General features: G+C 41.3%; 1 protein-coding gene across 4 annotated transcripts in view; it reads left to right on the top strand.

Annotated features, from left to right (window-relative positions):
• Window positions 1-18,995, top strand: part of LOC125460541 (interleukin-17 receptor C-like) — a 91,237-nt gene that overhangs the window by 65,960 nt on the left and 6,282 nt on the right. For all 4 annotated transcript variants that reach the window (XM_048548097.2, XM_048548095.2, XM_048548093.2 and 1 more), the window contains 8 exons: window positions 679-735; window positions 1,718-1,775; window positions 2,728-2,915; window positions 5,413-5,463; window positions 6,722-6,767; window positions 9,415-9,560; window positions 13,781-13,831; window positions 18,451-18,508. In XM_048548097.2, coding sequence (XP_048404054.2) covers window positions 679-735; window positions 1,718-1,775; window positions 2,728-2,915; window positions 5,413-5,463; window positions 6,722-6,767; window positions 9,415-9,560; window positions 13,781-13,831; window positions 18,451-18,508 — 655 coding nt within the window. The remainder of the gene's footprint in view (window positions 1-678; window positions 736-1,717; window positions 1,776-2,727; window positions 2,916-5,412; window positions 5,464-6,721; window positions 6,768-9,414; window positions 9,561-13,780; window positions 13,832-18,450; window positions 18,509-18,995) is intronic.

The following is an 18,995-nucleotide window of genomic DNA, read 5'->3' as shown; positions in this document are numbered from 1 at the left end:
ATCCACTGATTTTTTTAAAATATAAAATGTTCCAGGCTGAATTTAAAAGATTTTCTCAACAGTTCAATCCAGAAGGCCCTGGATGGAATTTAAAGGACAATTCAACAATCTGATTTATAAAAGCGCGTTGGTTTCTTTCCCAGAGCAAACTGAGGTTTCAGTTCCACAACTTAAAAACCTATGGTGCCCCAAATATCCTTATCTCGCAGTCTACCAGCACTGTACTGTAGCGCTCCAAAGTTCATATCATACCTACTGCTGATGCTCAAATGTGGCATTTTGCCTGGTTAAGCCTTGGTTGTCAGTTCAGCATTTGAGCACCTTGAAACAAAAGAATTTTACTCCCTTTGGCAGATGGATTTGACTGAAGAGCAATTTTAGGGGCTTAAAGCTGTGAGCACGTAAAGCTGTGAGCCACTCAGTGGCTGAGGGTGAAATTTGATGATTCATCAACAGATTATGGCAGATTGGCTACCTCTTTTACACCATTTTCAGATTCTTTCAATAGAAAAGATATTCAGCCTGAATATATGTGCTGTCACTAACTTTATATTTGAGCCTAAGACAAATTTTTGACCTCACTAAGTTGGTTGGCCTGTTAGTTGTGCTTCAACGATAGTGAAAGATGCCTTTTCATAAATACATGGAGTGATGCTTCTTCAATTATTGTTTATCCAGGAAGTGACCAAAGTACACCTTAACTTCTCAGACATCGTCCCTTGTTTGTGTGTGCAGGTATGTGTCTATCATATGGTTCTATCTGAAAAGTTAAAATTAAGATTTGCGAAGAGATCTATTTCTGAATATTATCCACGACCTGTGTTTGTTCCATGTTTTGGGCAATTGCTCCGTAGCTTTGGAAATCCGAAGGGATTCACACTTAGGGAGTTTTAATAAATTGTCCTTGGAGACCAGCAGAACTCACCAGTGGTGGGCCATGTAGTGGGTTCAGGTTGCTCTTGGAGTTGCTACTGGCAAACACACTCAAAAATGAACAGAGACTCGGGAGCCTTTCTTGTTGATGCCCCCTCTCCCACCAACCCCATGAGACCCGCTCCTTGAGGTATTCTTGCAATTCAGAAGCATCCCCTTTGCTGCTTTCAAAAGAAACAAACAGCAGTTTTTCTTGCCCCACATTAACTCATTGAGGAGTGCTGCTGTCAATAGTTGATAAGGACCTGAGAAAGGCTGTTTCAGTAGCTTAGTAGCAGTGTCATGTATAGAACAGAATTCCCTCTGTGATGTTAAGCCGTCAACGAGAGGGAAATTCGGTTCCGTATCTCAGAAGTCACGGTTTAAGTTATACCATGAGGAAATGTTTTAATCAGTACCCAATTATATTTTTGTAAAAGAAAACATACTTGTGTAAACTCTGTTTATATTCAAGAGGCATCTTAATGCCATTGATAAATAACATTTATTTGTAAAACGTTTGTTCTGTGATTGATGTATTTTCACAGGCGTGTGTGACTCCACGTGTAATCTGACTCTTCTTGAAAAGTAGCAATATACTGAAGTTTTACCAGGTTGTGTTTTCTTTGTAAGATTGTTCTTGTTACATGTTGTCATTGTAGTTTTGTTTTATTTACTTGAGATGGGGGTTGGGGACTGGAACTGGTTGTATCCCAATGGATCAAAATTCAATATGCTGCTTGCAGTGGACTGCAGGCTATTTAGAAGTGCCAGCTTTGCTTACGCAGTCCTCTGGTTTTGATAGGCATGGTCAGCAACAATCGAAGATGCCAGGCGGGCTGAAGAATGCCCCTTTTCTAAGTGTGAGTTTGACTGCTTCTTAGTTTTGTGGCCTTGGGTGTTTAACTCATTTTATATTTAAAGTAAAGATGTATTTTAGATTTTCACATTTTCTGTCCCCATTGTGTTGTATTTGTATAAATAATTAGCTACGCAATATTTAACATGGAAAGAAGAGGACTTTAGCTCCTCTTCTGAAACAGAGTTTGTTACAAGAAACAAAATTCACTCCTCTGTGTTTCACTGTGACTGATGCAGCAGTGTCCAGTCTGTGTAATATGTCAATCACATAGACTATCTGGAAACAAAATTCACTGGTGGAGGGCTATAGTTGATTGGCTGCTTGTCAGATAAATCATTATCCCTACAGCATGGAAGCAGGCCATCCAGCCTATTAAGTCCACACTGATCTAGTGAACAACATCTCACCCAGACCAACCCCATCTACCCTATCTCTGCATTCCCCATGGCTAACCCACCTAGCCCGCACATCCCTGGAAACTATATGGGCAGTTTAGCATGGCCAATTGACCTTACACCCACATCTTTGGATTGTGGGAGGAAACCAGAGCACCGGTGGAAACCCAGTCAGACATGGAGAGAACGTGCAAAGTTCACGCAGGGTGTGTGTGTGTGTGTGTGTGTGTGTGTGTGTGTGTGTGTGTGTGTGTGACCATCATTATCTTTGTGTATCACAGTCCTCCAGTCAGTGCAGAGTTTCAGTTCTGTTGCTTGACAATGGAGCTAAACAACCTTCTCCCAATCCTAATCCTTGTGACTGTGTATGACTAATCCATTGAACCATTCAGTTCCTATTAATAATGTTTATATATTTTCATTTTGGTACTACCTTAATCTCTCAGTATTAAAAAGGATTTATCTAGTTTACATTTGTCTCGGACTCCCTCTATACAAACATTGCAAACATGTGCAGAGAACATTTTGATTTCTGTTAAATGTATTAATTTATTTTAGATAAGCAATTTCAAGAAAACATATGGCAGCTGAGCAGCCTGGCAGTGGAATACAAGGGGAAAGCACTTCAGTGGACATTTTCGTCACCATGCAACACTGTGGGGCAGATCTCCCTATGTTCAAAGACAGGAGATACAGATGCACCATGTCATGAGATCCCTCACTCCAGGCAGGCAATTCAAATTAATGTAAGTCTTTTCATAGGTCATTAACATAGCTTTAAGAACAGCCTAAAACTATCTTTATGATTTGAGTTGGAATTTATATCCTACTGTATCACTTGGTAACTAATATGTGGGATTGTGTTGATAGTTGTCCACAGAGTAGGTTCATTTGTGTTCACTTCAACTGAATAAAATGAAGAATTAGAAAATGAATGTCGTGCTCAAGTATTCTAGGCCCAGATGAAAGATTTCCCTCAAATGTTAACATGCACTTCCCATCACTGTTGTGTACTTCCAGTATTTCTCTTTATGTCCAATTTCCATTCTTCAGTTTGGCATTTTAATATGTACTAATGCTTTAAACCTTTCCCTTTTTATAATTTTTGGCCCTTCCTCCCTTTTCCTGTTGGAGACCTCGCCTGAAGATTTGTGACTCTGATGGTCAACACTGGGACGTTGCACGAGATGCCTTTTTTTAAAAGTTTTTTTAAAAATTCCAGAATGGAAATTGGATGTATTGTCTATCCTTAGCTGTCTTGAGCAGGAATGGGTGACCTGCATAAACTGCCACATGTTCCCTTCCTGAAGTTGCGGATGATTAGTTTGCTTTATCACTTTACCAGTGAGTTAAGGGTGAATGTCTTGGGCATGGAAAACAAATTGAACTGATTAAATAAAAATGGAAACTTTCTGAACTTAAATATTTGACAGAACCTTTTGAGTCTTTTTATGACACTGCTGATACCAGGTTTTCAATTCCTAACTTCAAATTTTCCAAGCGATGTCCTCTGGATTATTAATTCAGAGCTCTGGATTATTAGTCTAGTAATACAATCATTGCACTACAGTGCCTTACCTTGCAGACTTTTAGCATGGAACCTTGGCCAGAACCTTTCCTGGTCTATATCATGTATTATTTCTGGACTAAACCTGACAAGCCAAGAGCAAAGGCATGTTAATCCGTTAAGAATCTCTCAATTTAGACAGAGTATTTGCAGACTAATGAGGCACTTCAACTCATGATTCATAAGATTTTCCTTTCTCATTGACATTTTATGTGGGTACTCTGTGCTGGGAAGGTTTACCATATGTGACATCTGTGTTACTGTCTAAATAAAATACAGGGAAAACTGTCATATTTAGAAATGCTCTATTTTCTTGTGATAGCCTTAACGTGTTGTAATATCTCATATCTTCCACTGCAGGAGGAAATAAAATCTTATTTTCTTTGAGGGATTTTAGTCTCTGGAATTCTCTTGCCTGGAGAGTAGTGGAAGCTGTGTTGTTTAAACTTATTTGAGGCAGAATTGGACAGAATTTTGATAGACTGGGACTACAGTCAAGGACCCTGGGGGCAGTCAGGATAGTGCAGTTGAGACCATAACCAGACTAGGCATAGTGTTATTAATTGGCAGAGCAGGATCAAAGGGCTTAAAGGCCTAACCATGCCCCTAAATCCTATATTCCAATGTACTATAGAAGCAAACTGATCACCGGGTACATACATTTTCTTGCACAGTCTTCAACTTTTCTGAGGAAAGATTGACCAGGTTAGGTCCATACTCATTGGAGTTTGAGCAATGATCTTATTGACTAATGTAAGATTCTGAGAGAGGCCTCAGAGGATGGATGCTGAGAGTGTATTTTGTGGTTGAGCCCTAGGAGGCAGCTTAAAAATAAGGGGTTTTATAATAAGACAGAGATGAGGTAGAACTTCTTTTTACAGGGGGTTGCTCACTCCTTCTACAGAGATCATTGGAGGCTAGGTCAATTAATACATTCATGGTGGAGTTAAATTTTTGAATGATGATTAGTCTGGCAGGGGAAGGTATGAAAGTGAAGTTAAGCTCACAATCCAATCAGCCACATTTTTATTAAATGGCAGACTGGTCTTGAGGGGTCCAGGGCCAAATCCTCCTTGTCATGATGTTCGTTTGGTGAGGGAATGCACTGACATGCAGCATCCACTGAAGGCCAACACAGTAGCTCAGTGGTTACCACAGAGCCGGTGACCTGGGTTGGATTCCACTCTTGGGCGACTGCCTGCATGGAGTTTATACATCGTCCTTGCGTCTTTTTGGGTTTCCACCTGTTGCTCTAGTTTCTTCCCATAGTGATGTGCAGGTTAGGTGGATTGGCCAAGGGTCGTGGGGTGGGTCTGGGTGGGATGTTCTTCGGAAAAATTGGAATGGACTTGATGGGCCAAATGGGAATTCTGTGATTTGTTTGAAAAATAATTAAAATCTATTCATAATGTCAGAGCAGACAGAATACTGCAGTGCAGAAGATTAGAGACAATCTGTTAACTACTGTTAATAACTGTGTTGATATTGCTGCTACTGTATAGTGGTGGTGTCATAATCTGTGCTAACTTCTGTATGTCTCAAAATATTTATTGCTGGAATGAGTAAGGGTAAGCACACACCACTCTAAACCTGAATACGTATCTTTGCTTCTTTTAAATGTTGTTCTCAGTCAAAAGAGTATTATTCTCAGCCTTTTCATTTTCTCTTCCAATCAGAAATTGAATGAGTTCAAAAGTGTGGATCCACACCCCTCCCTCTGCATAAAGGTATTTACCAATGTTATGATGAGTTAGACATTTTTAGTTCTCAAGAAGGAAACTCTGATTTCTCTCCACACGTACTGCCAGACTTGCTGAGAGTTTTCAGCTTTTTCTGTTTTTGTTTCAGACTTTTGTAGTCATGCACAAAAAAGTTGTTGTAAAAGGTCAGCAGGTCTGACAACATCGGTGAAGGCAAAAACAGAGTTAACGTTTCAGGTCCAGTGACCCTCAGAATTGTTTTTGCTCCTGATTTACAGCATCTGCAGTTCTTTTGGTTTTTGTTTGTATTTTAATCCTATGTTCTGTATCACATGGATTATTGGTTATGTTTTTTATATATATATTATATATCCTATTTTTTCTTCCTACCTTTGCCATTTCTGTCCATTAATTGCATATGCCATTGTTCTCTCTCTAATAAAGTATAGATTTTGTCAGAAGTAACACGCGACACAGTGATAACTTCCATCACCCATTCCTCTGATCATTGAGCTGCATTGATTCTTACTGATGTTTCCATTTCAAAATTCCCATTTTTGTTATAAAATGTATTTATCTATCCAAGATTCTGAGATGTATGATGACAGTTCTATGTTCCTTCAATTCTGTTCTCATTTGCATTCCCATTGTAATGGCTGCAGCATTGACATCCATGTCTTCAGCTGCCTAGGCTTAAATTCTCTCCCCTTACCTCTTCACCTTCTGTACTTTTCTGTCTTTTAAGATGATCCTTTTGGAACAAACTTTTGGTCATCAGTCCTCACACTTCCTAACGTGGCTTGGTATCAAATTTTGTTTGAAAACACTGGTGTGAAAGACCTGGAAATGAGTCTATAATGTCTGTGCCAGCTCCCTGAGCATTTGAACTTTATCCCCAATCGCCTGCCTTTTTTCCCTGTGCCTCTACATGTTTTTCTATTTAAATAATCATCCACTGCTCTTTTGAATGCCTCAGCTGATGCTTACAACAATGCATTCCACATTCTTTTTACACAAATATGATGCAATCTTTAAAAGATGAGTTTCTGCATGAATGTGTGCCTCTGAGCCAGTGTTAATCTCAATAGTGAGAGAAACCTAATGTTGCGTATTACATTCACTCTTTTAATTCCCAACGGCTATTGTAAATAATCATTAAACCAAATAATTGACAGTCACAGAAACTGAAATAGTTCGTTTATTTATTGCTTTTGGCTTGTGGGTTAATGTTTTTAAATTGCTTATTATGATACTTTTTTCTGAACTTATTTTCTTGTTTACTTAGATTATCTCTGGGGATCATGTAAATTTGAGTTGCCCTTTTGATTCTGGTGAGTAGAATTTACTTGTTGCTAGTTTTGTTTTATTGATAGACTCATGCATGTCTTCTGACTGCTTTGCTTTTTTTTATGGCACTTTGTTTGAATTTACAAGGGACAATACATTTCATTGACTGTCATTCAGCATATTTGCTACTGAAAACTCCTTTTTGTGCTTTTGTTACCTGTCAACTTGACTTCCAGTGTGCTCCTGTTGAAGTCTCTCATCTTTCCGCCTCCATAAACTTGAGCTTGACCTTCACTGCTTCCTGCTGATTCTGCCCATAAAATTCCCATATAACAATCCCCTCTGTGCTTGCTGATCTACATTAACTCCAGTTTGAACAACACCTCAACTTTCTAATTCTTCCATGGCCAGACCCCTCCCTAAAACTTGCTCCACATGAGATACCTGTGTTTGTCCAATCCTGATCTCTGGACCATCCTCCATTCTGCTCAATGGTCAACTCACCATTGACAGTTGCTCCTTCAGTGATTTGGGCTTCGAGTTTTAGAATTCTCTTGCTAAACCTCTCTGCCTCTTCAACTGTATTTCTCCTGGTAACCTTCCTGACAATTACTTCCTTGTCCAAGCTATTGGTCACCTGCCGTACTGTCACTTTATATAATTTAGTGTTAAATATATTTTGATGATGTTCCTGTAAGACCATCATGAGGTTTTGCTCCATTAGAGGTGATAGCTAATTGCAAATCTTGATTTAAAGAGACTGGGACAGAAATCATGTGCTCTGAAAAGGCTCTTATGTGGGCAGCAAGTTCTGAGCCAAGCACAGTGGCCTTGTGTCCAATGCCAGCCTGAGCACATTGTGGCCTACCCCGCACCCCCTCAACCCCCCCCCCCCCACTCCACCACCACCAACAAGAACATGCTGTATTTGGACAGAACCTTTACAAAACTAAAAGAAGGAGCTAGACAATAACGTTAGGGGAAAGGAATAAAAATAGACTTGTTAGGCAGTCCCTAAGGCCACTTGGTGTTATGACACTTAGTAGAACATAGAACATAGAACATAGAACAGTACAGCACAGAACAGGCCCTTCAGCCCACAATGTTGTGCCGACCATTGATCCTCATGGATGCACCCTCAAATTTCTGTGACCATATGCATGTCCAGCAGTCTCTTAAATGACCCCAATGACCTTGCTTCCACAACTGCTGCTGGCAACGCATTCCATGCTCTCACAACTCTCTGCGTAAAGAACCTGCCTCTGACATCCCCTCTATACTTTCCACCAACCAGCTTAAAACTATGACCCCTCGTGCTAGCCATTTCTGCCCTGGGAAATAGTCTCTGGCTATCGACTCTATCTATGCCTCTCATTATCTTGTATACCTCAATTAGGTCCCCTCTCCTCCTCCTTTTCTCCAATGAAAAGAGACCGAGCTCAGTCAACCTCTCTTCATAAGATAAGCCCTCCAGTCCAGGCAGCATCCTGGTAAACCTCCTCTGAACCCTCTCCAAAGCATCCACATCTTTCCTATAATAGGGCGCCCAGAACTGGACGCAGTATTCCAAGTGCGGTCTAACCAAAGTTTTATAGAGCTGCAACAAGATCTCACGACTCTTAAACTCAATCCCCCTGTTAATGAAAGCCAAAACACCATATGCTTTCTTAACAACCCTGTCCACTTGGGTGGCCATTTTAAGGGATCTATGTATCTGCACACCAAGATCCCTCTGTTCCTCCACGCTGCCAAGAATCCTATCCTTAATCCTGTACTCAGCTTTCAAATTCGACCTTCCAAAATGCATCACCTCGCATTTATCCAGGTTGAACTCCATCTGCCACCTCTCAGCCCATCTCTGCATCCTGTCAATGTCCCGCTGCAGCCTACAACAGCCCTCTACACTGTCAACGACACCTCCGACCTTTGTGTCATCTGCAAACTTGCTGACCCATCCTTCAATTCCCTCGTCCAAGTCATTAATAAAAATTACAAACAGTAGAGGCCCAAGGACAGAGCCCTGTGGAACCCCACTCACCACTGACTTCCAGGCAGAATATTTTCCTTCTACTACCACACGCTGTCTTCTGTTGGCCAGCCAATTCTGTATCCAAGCAGCTAAGTTAGTGAGGACTAAGCAATCCAAATGCTGGATCCCCCACTGCGAGAGCTGGTCAGATGGTGCTTTTGATGTCAATGTCTGGATTTTCACATACTACTTCTGCTCTTTGCACTTGGCCTCCATCTGAACTGAGTATGGGGGTGGGGTAGGAGTCTCATATGAAACATTAGCACCTATTGGACTAAATATCCATCTGTTTCTGAACTGCATTTGTTATATTACAGTGTGACATGTTAATACAATTAGACACAAAACATGAATAAAGTAATACTTTTCAATGTAGAACTGTCCTGTTTCCCTGCAGTTTGTATTGGACACTGTTTTATATTTTGATGTTGCACAATTATGAAATGGATCTTCAAAGGCCTCAGTTCGGTTTTTATGACCTCATCTACTTTATAGTGAGATAACAACAGTAAGATAAGGATAGCCATAAAGGAGCCATGTAACCCTGGGACTGTAACGAAGGTCTATTCTGGCCTATCTTGTATCTCTCTAGAATCATTTTGTTATCACGAAAGCAGATTTGCAGTATATTCAGGATTGATTATTCTATGCTTGTCTTTTAGATCATTCGCTCCTGTGGAAAGTAGAGTCTAAAGTGAAGCACAGGAACGTCACCTTGACTATACTTCATGGAATAAATGAAATGAACTTCTCGATCTGCACAGTGAAAGAAAACAAGTGTGATCATTTCCCGCAGAACATAAAAGTTGTAAGTTAAATTTGTAATAGACAACTACTTTGAGGTGTTTGGTTTACTTGATGTTTCAATTTCAATGGTGCAAGTGAAAGCAGAATCATGTTGCATTTGAGCAGACTGGCCTGAGACAGTCAGCAGAGAGCACATGAAAGAAGGAGACAAGAGCCTATTGTACAGTGTCTCAATGCAGCCATTCAGTATGATCATGACTGTTCATAGCCTTAAATCCACTTTGGAATGGGGCAGTAAATGCTGGCCTAGTAATGTCCACATCCCATGAATGAATATTTTGAATTGGTCAGGGTTCTTTTTAAATCATTCAACACCTTGGGCTGGAGACTTCCAAAGATTCAGAGCCTCCTGAGCAAATGCGTTTCTCCTTATCTTAGTCTAAATGATTAGCTCCCTTATCCTGGGCCAATGCCCTTCGATTTCTTCATTCCCCAGCCTGTCAAGAGAGGTAGGTGATGACCAAGTGATATTATCACTAGACCATTAATTCAGAAACTCAGTTCATGTTCTGGGTACCAGGCTTTGAATCCTGCCACGGCAGATGGGTGGAATTTGAATTCAATTTAAAATAAAACCTGGAATCTACCGATCACCATGAAATCATTACTGATTGTCCAAAAAAAAACCCATCTGGTTCACTAATGTCCTTCAGGGAAGGAAATCTGCCATCCTTACCTGGTCGGGCCTACGTGCAACTCCAGGCCCACAGCAATGTAGCGAACTCACAACAGCCCTCTGAAATGGCCTAGCAAGCTGTTTACTTGTACCAATCACTACAAACTGTTAAAAAAATAAAACTGGATGGATCATACGGCATCAACCTAGACACCAGAAAAGACAATGGCAGAAACAGTCCTGTCAACCCTGCAAAGTCGTCCTCACTGACATTTGGGGCTACTGCCAAAATTGGGAGAGCTGTCTCACAGACTAATTAAGCAACAGCCTGACATAGTCATACTCATGGAATCCCACCTTACAGACAATGATCCAGACACCACCATCACCATCCCTGGATATGTCCTGTCCCACTAGCAACTCAAGACTGGGCATCCATGAGATGCTGTGGGCCTTCAACAGCAATGCAATCTGTAACCACATAGCCAGGCATATTTCTCACTGAACCATTACCATCGAGCCAGGGGATCAAACCTGCATCAATGGAGACTGCAGGAGGGCATGCCAGGAGCAGCACCAGACATACCTGAAGATGAGGTGTCCACCTGACGAAGCCACCAAACAGGACTACTTGCATGCCAACTGGCATAAGCTGCAAGTGATATACAGAGCACAGTAATTCTTCAACCAATGGCTCAAATCTAAGCTTTACAGTCCTGCCACATCCAGTCGTGAATACTGGTGGACAATTAAACAACTCACTAGTGGAGGAAGCTCCACAAATATCCCCATCCTCAAATGTGAAGAACCCAGCACGTTGGTGCAAAAGATAAGTCTGAAGCTTTTGCAGCAATCTACGGCCAGTAGTGCCGAGTAGATGATCTATTTTGGCCTCCAGTGGTTGTGAGCATTACAGATATCAGTCTTCTGTCCATTCAATTCACTCCACGTGATATCAAGAAATGGTTGGAGGCAGTGGATACTGCAGTGGCTATCAGCCTTGACCATGTTCTTGCAATAGTACTGAAGACTTGAGCTCCAGAACTTGCTGCTCCCCTAGCCAAGCCGTCCCAGTAAAGTTACAACGCTGGTAATCAGCTGAAATGTGGAAAATTGCCCAGACATGTCCTGTACATAAAACACAGGACAAAACCAACTCAGCCAATTACCACCCCATCAGTTTGTGCTCCACCAGGGCCACTCAGCTGCTGACTCCATTACAGCCTTAGTTCAAACATGGACAAAAGAGCTGAATTTTGGAGGTGAGGTGAGGTAAGAGCGACAGCCCTTCCATCAAGGCTGCATTTGGACGAGTGTGGCATCGAGGAACCCTAGCAAAACTGGAATCGATGTGTATCGGGGGCAAACTCTCCAGTGGTCGGAGTGATGCCTGACACATAAGAACATGGTCGTGGTTGTGGGAGGTCAATCATCTCGGCTCCGGGACATCTCTGCAAGTTCCTCATTGTAATGTCCTTGGCCCAATCATCTTCAACAGTTTCATCAATGACCTTCTCTCCATCATAAGGTCAGAAGTGGGGATGTTCATCAGTGATTGTAAAATGTTCAGCTCTATTTGTGAGTCCTCAGATACTAAAGCAGTCCATGTTCAAATGCAACAATGGACAATATCTAGGCTTGAGTTAACCAGTGGCAAGTGACGTTCGTGCCACACAATTGCCAGGCTATGACCATCACCAATAAGAGACAATCTAACCACCACCCCTTGGCATTCAATGGTGTTACCATCACTGAATCCCCCACTATCAACATCCTAGGGGTTACCATTGACCAGAAACTCAACCAAACTCACCACATAAACACAGTAACTACAAGAGGAGGTCAGAAGCTAGGAATACTGTGGTGAGTAACTCCCCTCCTGACTCCTCAAAGCCTGTCCACCATCTACAAGGCACAAGTCAGGAAGGTGATGGAATACTCCCTGCTTGCCTGGATCTGTGCAGCTCCAACAACACCCAAGAAGCTTGACACCATCCAGGACAAAGCAGCCTGCTTGATTGGCACTACGTCTACAAGCATCCACTTCCTCCACCACTAATACTCAGCAGCAGTATGTACTATCTACTAGATGCACAGCACTAAATCACCAAAGATCCTCAAACAGCAACTTCCAAACCCACAACCACTCCCATCTAGAAGGACAAGGGCAACAGATGTGTGAGAACATCACTGTCTTCACGTTCCCCTCCAAGACACTCACCATCCTGACTTGGAAATATATTGTCATTCCTTCACTGTTGTTGGGTCAAAATCCTGGAATTCTCTTTGTATGGCATTGTTTGTCAACCTACAGCAGGTGGACTGCAGCGGTTCAAGAAGGCAGCTCACCACCACCTTCCCAAGAGGAACTAGGGACAGGCAATAAATGCTGGCCAGCCAGCGATGCCAACATCCCACAAATTAATAAAAAATTAAAAGTCGACATTATCCCATCACTTTCAGAAATCTATGTTTGAATGATATTTTTTTTTCTAAATTCAGAATCCTATTGGTTATCAAATGTAGGGCACCCAGTATTCGGAAGCCTGCTTGTGTCACCAGTAGGTAAATGAACAAAGACAGTTATAAGCTAACCCGTTATCCAAACCTATTCATTTGCCACACCACATGGCCACTCCAACAAAGATAATCATTCTGTGTGGAGAATCACACAGGAGCAGTTCTCTTGCTGTGTCTCACATTGAACTAGTGGATCATGCTTCTTGCTCCTTTCCTTAGTGAAGTTAATGTCATTTTTAAAATCTGTGTGGACATACTTAAGCCTGTATTGCTTACCATCAGGAGCTTTACAGGAATACAATGGGATGTACAAGCCGAAGAGAATCTCTCATCTGCCGATTCCATGAAAAAAATGTCAAAAATTGGTTCTGACTGGTTTATTTGCACCTCCTTGTTTTTGGGAAAGGGAAATGCATTTTCATTTCAATTACGAATAGTGTGTGATCTGAGTTCAAATCTAGCTCACACTTTCAAAGCTCTGAGAAAGGCTTCAATTGAAATGGGCTCATCAGCTTTAAGCCAGATATTAATGAGGGCCAGAGTACAAAAATACATGGAATTTGGAAATAAATTTCTACTTGCATTCGGTGTGTAGGTGGTCAATGAGCCAGAATGCTGAACAATTTTATAAATGTGGGGTTACAGTGATAGGTAGATGCTGGGACTGGGTGGATTTTCTTGGGAGGGTCAGTTCTGACTTGATAGGCCGAATGGCCTCTTTCCACGCTCTGTAAGGATTCTATTCTAGTCTAATTGACAGGAGCTGTATTCTGTCATACAATCAGCTGGGAGGTCATAATGATGAACAGATATCCAGCATAGAAAACTAATGCTATTCATCAGCTGTGATTTGCCTCACCTTTCTCAAACAGGAAAGCCATTATCGCAAAAGCTATAGATTAATGAACCATTACAATGGTTTAAACTGTTCTAGTATTATTTGCTGCAGAACATTTGGTACGTAGTAAGTAAGAGATATTCCTTTATTCAGAACTGACCAATTATGAGGAATTGGATACATTTATTCCATATAATTTGTCTTTACGACTGTTACTAATTTCAGTTTTCTTCCATGACTAACACAGATTAACGAGCAAATGAAGCAACTGAATCTTGTTTCACAGGACTGCTTTCAGGTCAGTAACATTGCACAAAGTTTTTTCTTAATTGTTCTAAAAGTGACTTTGAGGATAAATGGACTGCCTGGTTCACAAGTGTATCTTAAGGAAGAGAAAGAACCTTTAACTAGATTCCCACTCAGTGATGAATCTAGTGATTGGAATATCTCAGTAGGCCTTGGATCCAAGTAGGGTCGTAGGAAATCAACTTTTACTTGTATTTTCCTTCCCAAATGAATTGGCTGAAAACAGGAATCGTCTGTGATATATCTCCCGCCCCCCCGACACCACCCAATACCACCCCTCTCTCCCACTAAAAAGGCCTCACGCAGGAAAACCAGTGGTGTTCCAGAGGTGTCCATGTATTAACATCTCAGCACCATAGGAAGGTCAGAACGGAATAAAGATCTGCACTGTGGAAAATATGAATTCCTCTTCCTTTATTGGATCAGTAACTTGTAAAGTTCTAGGTTATGCAGCATTCTTAGAACCATTTTTGAGATGATTAAAAAGGCAGCTCCACCTGACGGTAATCACCTGAAGATCTGGTTATTCCAGTAAAGATCTTTGACATCTCAGTGCGTCATTTTAAGATCTGAAATTTAACCTCTGAAATCCCATACTGTCCCGAAAAAGTTGTGTTTTACTTGTGCTTCTTAATTGAGATCACATTGTACAAATCCCCTGCTGACCACATGAACTAAGATTTTGTTTTTAATATCTATTTCCTGGCATTTGCTAAGTCTGTTGTTCCTGAACAGTAGCAACGTGCAAGAAAACGACCCAAAAAAAAGTTTGCATTTATTCCAAGTTGCTGAAGTTCTTTATTCTCCCCCGGTGGTGCCTTGTGTCAAAAATACACTCACACCCCACTTCCTGAATGCATTCAGGGAAAACAGAAGGGGGAGTCCTCCAGTTCCGTCAGGGTGCGTTGGAGGGTGGTGGAAGGCTGTGTGTGGAAATTAAATACTTTTGTGTCAGTTAAGTTTGCCAGTGCTGTCCTGCCTCTGTGTTAGTTTGGTAGGGCAGGCTGCTTCAGAAATTGACAACCTGCTCCATCGAAGGAGAAGCTCATAAGGTCATTGAATATTCCACTTCAGGGCATGCCTCAGCCACTTAAGGTATTTTCCTGGTGCCGCACGGGCCCTGCTGCTAAACCCAAAAGTTTGCAGCAAGTTGGACATGATGGGACAGCCATGGGTGTCTCCTCTGACTGGCTCGATCATTGTGACACAAGAATCAAAAGCACACGACCTCAGGCAAAGCCGTTCCTGTGGAGAGGGTTTCCTTTTCACACTGACACTCCAAACGCTGTGGACCTTCCTAATCTTTAAAACTGATTATAGCAGCTATAGTCTCTATTTTGAGGCACTTCTGTGCTTTCCCAACTGCCTCAACAGTATACCCACCCTTCCCCCTGCAACATGATGGGGCTGCTGTTTGTCCACAACAGTTCAGATTCTATACTACTGGGTCTTCGCTGTTTGTTCGAATCTCTGCATTACATTAGCGACTCGAACAAACAGCTCTGCCAATCATCCAAACCAAACTTTGGGTCCGCTATGTGGATGACACCTTTGTCATCACTAAACAAAACAAATTAGAGGAAACCTTCAAGACCATCAATAATACCCTTTACTGACATAACATTCACAAAAGAGGAGGAAAACAACAACAAACTGCCATTCCTAGATGTCACAGTAGAGCGAACAGCCAATGGGGAACTTCAAACCAGCGTCTACAGGAAAACAACACATACGGACCAAATACCGAACTACAGGAGCAACCATCCCAACACCCACAAACGAAGCTGCATGAGAACATTATTCCAACGAGCCACCACACACTGCAGCACAGAGGAACTACGCAGAGCAGAGGAAAATCACCGATACAGCGTATTCAAAAAGAATGGGTACCCAATGAACACAGTCCGCCGATTTCTCAGCAACAAACCCAAACTAACAGACAAAACGGGCTCAGAAACCATAGCCACTCTCCCCTACATCAAAGACATTTCCGAAATGACTGCCAGACTACTCGGACCTCTTGGCATCAGGGTAGCCCACAAACCCACCAACACACTAAAACAGCAGCTAATGAACTTAAAAGACCCTATACAGACAACAAATAAAACGAACGTCATCTACAAAATACCTTGCAAGAACTGTGACAAACACTACATTGGACAAACTGGCAGAAAGCTAGCCACCAGGATACATGAACATCAACTAGCCACAAAACGACATGACCCACTGTCACTAGCATCCTTACATACAGATGAGGAAGGACAACACATCCATCCTAGGACAAACCAAACGAAGACATGCACGAGAATTCCTAGAAGCATGGCATTCCAACCGGAACTCCATCAACAAACACATTGATTTGGAGCCCATCTACCATCTTCTGAGAAAAAGAACAGGAAATGACATCACCAATGCAGGAAATGACATCACCAACCCAAGGAAACCTAACCAGATAAATAGAAAGCGGGACATAACACCAGCGCTTCGTCGGAGGCTCACTGATGATGTTAGCTAGAATGGTGACGAAATGTCTGAAAACTAACCTTACAGCTCAGTGAGAAAATTTACATCCAGAAACTCAACCTGAGCTACAAATCTTCTCAAAACTCGCTATAACTTTATAGTATCATTCCAGAAAATAGAGAAAGAAAATGCCAAAAAAAAATTTACGTAAACTTTTAACCACGGGTGAAATTCCTGAAACAAAACCAGAAATTGCTAGAGAAACTGGGAAAGTCTGGCAGCGTCCTTGGAGAGAAAGCAGAATCAACGTTTTGGATCAGCACTAAAGTAGGGTTACTGGACCCAAAATGTTGACTCTGCTTTCTGTCCAAAGATGCTACCAGATTTGCTGAGTTTCTCTAGTAATTTCTGGCTTTTGTTTCAGATTTCCAGCATCTACAGTTCTGGTTTCTTCTTGGGTAAATTCCTGCCCTGGGTCAGAACTTTATCCCGTTATGTTAAGAGTCTAACATGTAACATTAATGTTAAATCATTCTTTGCTGCTTTCCTTTAAGAATGAATTTGGCAGATGTTAGAGAAAATCAACACCCAATTTTTGCAACAAACTCAATAGCAGCACTTAACTGCAACAATATTTTTCAATATGTCACCTTGTCAGGAAATCTGGCTGTATGTAGCTTAGAGAGTAAGCTACCATAAATTGAGGAAAGTAGAAGTAATCGAAGGAAAAAGAGAAAGAGAATCATTGAACTAACACAGTACTGATGTTTAAGTCTGGACTAAGTGTTTCCTGGAATTTTGAATTGAACTCAATATCTTCTGACTGTGACTCAGTTGTTGACTTATCACTATGTGGGTGAGGTTAAACAGTTTGCAATATTTTTACATGAGGTGGAACTGCCCTTTTACTGCCTATAAGATGCACTGCAGGAACTTGGTGAGGCTCCTTTGATTGCACTTTCTAAATCTGCAACTTCTACCACTTAAAACACCAAAGGCAGCAAGACACATCACAGTGCCAGTACCTCAGGACTTAGCTGCAACACAACATTCTGATTTGGAACTATATCACTATTCTTTCACTATTATTGTTTCCAAACTGAAACTCCCTTCCTTACAGCACTATGGATGTACCTGCATTACATAGAACACAATGATTCTAGAAGGTGACTCATCACCAACTTATTAAAGGCAGTTATGTTCAGGCAATAAATGTTGGCCTTGCTAATGAGACTCACATTCCAAGAACAAATATTTTCCAAAACTATCCTTTAAAACATTCAAATGCAGATCTGATGATATTAAAAATTTATGAGGAACAATTTGTTTGAACAAAAGTTGTTTTCTCATTAAAATGGTCAAAACAACTGTTCACTAGGATAATTGCTCAGACCTTTGAGTAGATGTGTGCAGTTCTAGTCGCCCCGTTACAGGAAGGATATTATCAAGCTGGAGAGGGTTCAGTAAAGTTTTTTTACCAGGATATTGTCAGAATGGGGGGTGTGAGATATAAAAATAGACTGGAAAGACTGGCGCCTTTTTCACTAGAGCATAGGAGATGGAGAGTGAGGATTATAAAGTCATGAGGGGGTAGATAAGGTGTATAGCACTGACACAGACACTAGTCTCTTCCCTAGGGTGAGGGAGTCCAAACTAGGAGATGCATATTTTGAAGGTGAGTGGAGAAAGATTTAAAAAGCAACTTGAGGGGCAACTTTTCACGCAGTCTGGTTCGTGTATGAAATGAACTGCCAGAGAAAGTGGTTAATGCAGGTACAGTTACAACATTTAAAAGACATTTGGAGAAGTTTGTGAATAGGAAATGTTTGTACATGGGCCAAGCACAGGGAGGTGGGACGAATTTAGTTTGGGAACATGGTTGAAACGGGCTATTTGGAAAATAAGGTCCGTTTCCAAGCAATATGACTCAAATGAATCGCCAGACGGTTTGCTTTCATTTGCTAGTGTTGGTTGGTGGAACAATTTATGCTACCAGGGATCTTTCTGCTCTCCTCCACTGTAGACTGGCTTTAGTTTTATGCCTCATTAAAACACATTGCAAAATGTGTAGTAGAGAATAACTTGTCAAAACAATTGGTATCAACTCATGATGGCCGTCTGGTCTAACAGAACCCTTGTATCTTTCAGGTCTGGCGATCAGATGTGCAGTTCTCACCCAGAATCACCATTTGCCCCTTTGATATCTGTGAGTATTATACATTAATAACTAATAAGGATTTTATTGCATTGAACAAATTTGGCTTTTTTTTTATCAAAAGCAGCAGTTTGTTCATACACAGTGACCGAACAGTGAAAGCCAGCCCTGTGCAGCTATAAAGTGCAGACTCAATTAGTCTACATTAGAAACAGTCACACGAAATGAGCATTAATGAGGGTGAGAATATCACAACAGACATCCTAGCATGAATAAGGCTCTGGGTTAAAAAAAAGCCACTGTGGCTCATAGTGTGCAAGTGAGAGAAGTATGTTATTGAAGGAAAAAAAAACAGATTTGGATGCATTAATTAAGAATATGCTTTCCCTTCTCTTTCAAATTCTATCCAAGTCATTTTTCAGAGATGGTTTTTTATTCATTTATGGGAAGAGGGTGTCACCTATCCCTAATTGCCCAAAGAGCAGTTCAGAGTCAACACTTGACTGTGGATCTGGAGTTACATAGATCCAGACCAGGC

This window comes from Stegostoma tigrinum, chromosome 11, assembly GCF_030684315.1.
Source record: "Stegostoma tigrinum isolate sSteTig4 chromosome 11, sSteTig4.hap1, whole genome shotgun sequence".
In the NCBI taxonomy this organism is placed as follows: Eukaryota; Metazoa; Chordata; class Chondrichthyes; order Orectolobiformes; family Stegostomatidae; genus Stegostoma; species Stegostoma tigrinum.
Note: the sequence above shows the minus strand (reverse complement) of the source record. Positions and strands in the feature narration are given on the sequence as shown.